This window comes from Bradysia coprophila, unplaced genomic scaffold, assembly GCF_014529535.1.
Source record: "Bradysia coprophila strain Holo2 unplaced genomic scaffold, BU_Bcop_v1 contig_390, whole genome shotgun sequence".
In the NCBI taxonomy this organism is placed as follows: Eukaryota; Metazoa; Arthropoda; class Insecta; order Diptera; family Sciaridae; genus Bradysia; species Bradysia coprophila.
The window spans coordinates 33,296-39,158 of NW_023503648.1; the positions used below are offsets into that span (position 1 = coordinate 33,296).

The following is a 5,863-nucleotide window of genomic DNA, read 5'->3' on the forward strand; positions in this document are numbered from 1 at the left end:
GCAACCGACTCATGACCACAGCATAGTTTTATGATAAATTAAAATAATCCAACAATATGGAATAAGAAACATCGCGTCTGAAGGTTGGCAACCGACTCATGACCACAGCATAGTTTTATGATAAATTAAAATAATCCAACGATGGTAACAGAAAATATCGAGGAATTGTTAGAAAATAAAAGGAATTAAAGTGCAAATCCGCCAAAACGGAATTAATCCGGTAATTGAAGGAATTGGAAGGAATTAGAAATTGCTTTGCCACCCATTTGGCCAGTGGTTTCCACCTCGCTCAGTATACAGCGCTTTATTTATATGAAGAAATACTTCTTCAATATCATTTTTACGAGCTGATGTTTTCATATGACCAATACCCTCCCTAGCAACCAAACTTCGTTTTGACGCAGTCAAAATACCACCTTATTTTGACAAAAGTGACACTGACTTTTTCTTGTAATAGAGTTGCCGTGCCGCGCTATTTTTAAAGCAATATTGACGTCACACGAAGAAGACAAACTTTAAACTTCATTTTTGCGGAGCAACACACAAAAAACACGTCACAATCACAAATTATTCATTTTCGAACACCGAAATGGTTAATCAAGACGTAATATTTTCAACACAAAGAATAAAATCGCTGCTCATACTTCATTTAATTTATTTTTAAAAGTATAAAATTTTCTATGACAGAATACACTGTAAAGTTTTACCACCTTAATTTTCCTAGTTTGGTTGCTAGAGAGGGTATTGATTTGACTCATGATTAGGTTGTATCGTTTTTCAAAGAGATTTTACATTACATTTTACTTTGCGTATGTAGTCATTTGGCGTAAAAGCTGCCCATTTATGGAGACTGTGCGACATATAAGCTGAAAGAATCGCAAACTCTACAAAATCGGTGCATCAAGGCTGTTTTAGCGGTCTAAGCGATAAACTTCAACAGCGGGCTGAGAGAATCACCTGCATCCATAGACTCACTCTTAGTTTGACAAAGCACAATTTTCAAACAAATGGTGCTGTGCATAGTCGGTCGATGTGAAAGGATTCTACGACTCAAAATTTCAACATCTTATTCGTCGGTATCGACATCCTCCAATTCTTCGAATGCGGTTCTTATGATTGCGATTAATGAATATAATAATTACTCCTTGAGACTGGCTACAATTTGGTGTACTTTGCAGTTCAAAATTATTGTCTTCCCACGGAAAATCAGCAATAAGTGTTCCTGGGCGGGCTTTTTTCATGAAATTTTCGTCTTTTGAGAAGTTTTCACTGGTTTTCAACTGGTGTTGTTCATCTTGATAGAGAATCAAGAAAATATCCTTTTTCGTAGATTTGCGGAAATGGTTTCCAATTAGTCATATTGTATCCACAATCCATCGACTGAAGTAGGTCCATGCTGTTTTGTAAGCAGAGGGATTTCTCACACGAGATTTTATGTTACTTTAGGCCCTGCATTTAAAATCAATTTCGTTCTTGAAAAATCACATCATATTGATACGTTACAGGAGATAAGGAGGTCAGACAAAAAATTTTTCAACGGGAGCGATTTAAGCAGACCAAAAAAAAACAACAACAAACACATCGTGCATAACTGATGAACAAAAGAAAATTTTTACTTCCATTGATTAGCGACATAGCCATTTTTCGTCTTCGACGACCTTATTTTGTAAGATAACATGAAAGCGACAATGAATAACTAATCTCTAGAAAAATACCGTAAGATGAAAACAACTGAAAGTTACAAATTACGTGGAAGACCTCGTCTTCATTACCCGTCCGTTCTTGATCCGATGCACTGGTTCCTTAACGTTCTCCTTCTTCTTGGACGGTTTCTCTGTTCCAGTCTTTTTGCTCGCATGTTTCTTCACTTCCGCCTCGTCATCAAATAGTTCAGAATCGTCTTCCTTGTTGTCGCCACCATATTTGGCCATCAACGAATCGATCAAACTGGTGCCGCGACTTTTCTGTCTAGCCATAATTTGCTGCTCGAGACTGTTTGAAGCACTTTTCGCATCCATTTCCTCTTTGATTTGACGCGCTTGCAGCGCCTCTTTTCGGTATTTGTTGTGGCGACGGGTTCGTTTCGCTTTGGGCTCTTCGGTGAACATTTTGTACTCGGGAACTTCTCCAGCAGCAATCCATTCTGACGAGTGAAAAATCGTTTTTTATCAGTTTTTAGCCCCGTACGAAGTACGAAGGGGCTTATAGGATTACGATGCCGTGTGTAATTGATGGAATTCGAAGCAGACGTTAAGGGCAAAGTGTTTGCCTATGTTCATAGATAACGAATCCACAATAAAAATTTTGTCTGTCCGTCTGTCACGTCGATATCTTGAGTAAATCAAATCCGATTTCAAAAAAAAAATTCCCTGAAAGATAGTCAAAATAGTGAGGTTGAGTTCGAAGATGGGCGATTTTGGGTGAACCCTTCCGGAGCTGGGGCCCAATAAGTGCCTAACTGTTTTTCGACGATATCTCCAGACATTTAAGCACTACACTTGTAAGTGATACGTCAAATGAAAGGTATTTACAATACCGATCGACAGAAAAAAAGTTTATGGAAATCGGATGACCGACTCGTGAGTTAGACCCCTTGGTGTGAACTAGGTACAGGGCGGCAAGCCGTTTTTGCTTGTAGGTTGGCTAAATTTGAACGTATTTAGATGGATTTTGCTTTATTAGATAGGTATTGACCGTACCAATCAGTGAAAAAGTTCATGGAATTTGGTTTACAGAAGCGTGAGCTAGGTCTCTTGGAGTGAGCTTATATGTGGCTACTCGGCCGTACAGTGAAGGTGGTGTTTTTTGTTAATATCTCGAGTAAACTTTGACCGAATTTCATTAATTTTTTTTTTGTTTGAAAGGTACTAACGAATGTAAAGCAGCCGTACTACTTTCCACCTCCTAACAAAATGGCCGTCGGCTGCTATTTTGAATTTTTGTAAAATCAATATAAATCGGTGAAAATGATACTTACTTAATTTTAGGTCAATTCGAAATTTGTGTTACATTTGAAAGTAACGTCGTACGGGGCTTCGTAATTGCGCTATGCGCAATTTTTAAGACGTACACATTTCATAAGAATTTTACTTTACCGACGTTTACGGGCGCAGTAGGCTTACGGTAAGAGTAGGGCGACGGACGAACTAGGGTCACGTACGCAATACGTTTGTACGGGGCTCAGTCGCAGCAAACGCTCCGACTGTTCTGACGGCTCGTTTTTAAGGTAGAGGGATGGTGATGGGAACAGGACGCGAGAGAACAAATACGTCTGACACGATATCGCTAAAGTTTAATCAAACGCAGACCCGATTGACTCTTTTCACTGCTCGTATGTTAATTTCATATTTGATCTCGGCATGTCGAGAACTTTTACAGCCCAGGCTGCTATGTAATCTCGCTCTCTGGCGAGTTTAAAAAGTATTTCGACTGCAGTATATGATTAACCTGTCACATACGCCTATTCATCTGTTATCGATAATGAAGACAAAAGTAATGACAAGCTCCTGGGTAATATAGCCCTTAATATAGTAAAATGCATGTTAAAAATATTGAAGTACAAGATTTGATATCAACAGATTAAAAATACTTTGATCGATGGGAGCAATAGATCCGAAAATAATACTGCTTGCAGCGTGTAACAGGTTAACACATTCAAAATAAATGCGGCTTGTCAACTTTCGGCACCCTGGACTTTACTTAAATAGTCGTGGAATAAATTTCTAGACAAATAAATTCAGTTTTGGATTTTTAGAAATTTATTTGGAGGCATTCCTCGACTATTTAAGTAAAGTCCAGGGTGCCGAAAGTTGGCAAGCCGCAATTAATTTCAATGTGTTAAGGGGTCAAAGAGTTTCCTAACAAAAAAATTTTTCTTGGCCCTCACGAGCCGGTTAAAACCGGTTTTACTGTAACACCTAAAAGTCTATCTGATAACTCCGTCAAATCGAAATATTTTTCAACAGTCTCAACAATTTCAACGGAAAGTACTCACCATCCTAGAGTTCTAGCATTGGAAAGTAGGTGGACCTCTCAGAGTGATGGAATCCTGGGAACTGACATCCAAACACATCAATCTTTCCTCAAATCCAGAGGAGACAACTAAAAAACTGCTGCGAGTTTGGGAAGAAGATAGACCTTTCGCAGTGATGGAATTCTAGGAACTGACCTCCAGACATCTCAGACCTCCCTCAAGTCCAGAAGAAAGTTAGAAAAAAACTTATGAGAAAAGTACTGGTACTTGTTAGAGTTGTGGCGCCTTTCCAAAAAGCCCCCACATGTCAAAATTGAATAAGAAATGGCCAGTGAAATGAATCTCAAAGTTAGCGGTTTTTTGGACTACTTTTCCGGGAATCCTCCATAGACTTTGCAGGTCTGATCTCTTGACCAAAAAGTTGTTCTACCAGTTTTAGGTATTGGATCAAACTTTCCGAAACCGTTGAGATCATTAAAAAATATTTCGATTTGACGGAGCTTACAAAGTTTTGAGCTTTACTGTAAAGCCAGTTTTGGGGGCCAAGTAAAAAATTCAGTTCGGAAAACATTGACCCCTTAATCATATACAGCCAAAATACTTTGAAACTCGCCAGCGAGAGAGACGACTTTTTCTGACGGAGCAAATGTGCTGTGTGGGTGCAGTGTGATAATACAAAGCAATGCTGGTAACAGAAAATAAGCGAAATCTTTTGGGTTCAATTAAACAAGAATCGAAGTAGCGCGTGTAAGGTTTGCATTATCGAGATTACCTTTAACAATTTCCTGGAACCGTGGTTCATCCTCTACGCCCATAAATGGAATGGAACTCATCATCACGTTGATGCAACCCTTGCCATTCAGATACGCCTCCTTCAGATCGGTTTTCTCCAAATCGGAGCCTGTACGAAAGCGTAACAATTCCGAACTTAACAACAAAACTCAATTCACATTGCCCGTGCGATCACTCACCGACATAATCGCGCTGAAAATTGTCGATGTCCTCTGTGGTGATCGGTTTGAAGAATGTTCGCCACAAATCCAACCAAGTGCTCAAGTTACCATCGTCGTCATTATCGTCAATAATTCCCCGTTCATCGTACAGAGCTTTTTTATCTTTGTCGGTCAGTATCGAGTTAATAGTGGACAAAACTTTAAACTTTTCGGTGGCAACGTTCTTTTCTTCGTCCGGTACACGATCCGGATGTACTTGCAGCGACAATCGGTAGTAAGCCTTTTTAACTGACAAACGAACGCAAAAAAAAACAAAAACAAAACAATTGAAACAATCGCATTGAAAGGCTTGTTTATGCTCTGCTTACCATCTTTTTCGAGAGCATCTTTTGTGATTCCCATCAAATCGTAGATGTCACGAGTGCCGTAGTACTTTTCGCACAAATCAAGTGTGGACGGCATTGTAGAAATAGAAAATTTTGTTTACGAAATTGTCTGAAATGTTGTGGTAAAACAGTTCAGACACAAAAAACACAAAAAATTGACAGTTCCAATAGCGCGAATTCAAATAGAGTGTTCCATTTCGGAGATGGTTCAAGTTTGTCGCACGGAATCGTAATATAAAAAATACCGAAAGTGAACACGTAACTCATTTTTTGTATGATGTCCCACGGCATAAAAGTGAACTATATCCGAAATGGAACGCCCTATGGTGGTACGAGATGCGATGCGGTGGTCTGGGTGGTAGTCGGGGTAAGACGTCAAAACAGAACTCAATCAAATATTTAAATTTGAACGGTTTTCATGACGACAGAGTAAAGTAAACCAGGCAGGAGCAGAGGTCGAAAATACATTCAAAGGAGGGACCTAAATCCCATTATAATCGTTTACGTATTCGTTTCATGCATTCGTATTGGTAAGCGCTTTGCACCAAATG

At 39.2% G+C, this 5,863-nt stretch overlaps 1 protein-coding gene across 1 annotated transcript; it reads right to left on the bottom strand.

Annotated features, from left to right (window-relative positions):
- Window positions 1-1,588: 1,588 nt before the first annotated feature.
- On the bottom strand, window positions 1,589-5,493 carry LOC119082146 (J domain-containing protein CG6693-like). Its single transcript, XM_037191546.1, has 4 exons — window positions 5,295-5,493; window positions 4,945-5,214; window positions 4,746-4,874; window positions 1,589-2,143 (listed from the first exon to the last, which is right to left on the bottom strand). Exons 1-4 carry the CDS (start codon window positions 5,386-5,388, stop codon window positions 1,746-1,748), a joined length of 891 nt encoding a protein of 296 aa, XP_037047441.1. The 5' UTR covers window positions 5,389-5,493; the 3' UTR covers window positions 1,589-1,745.
- Between the last annotated feature and the right edge of the window lie 370 nt (window positions 5,494-5,863).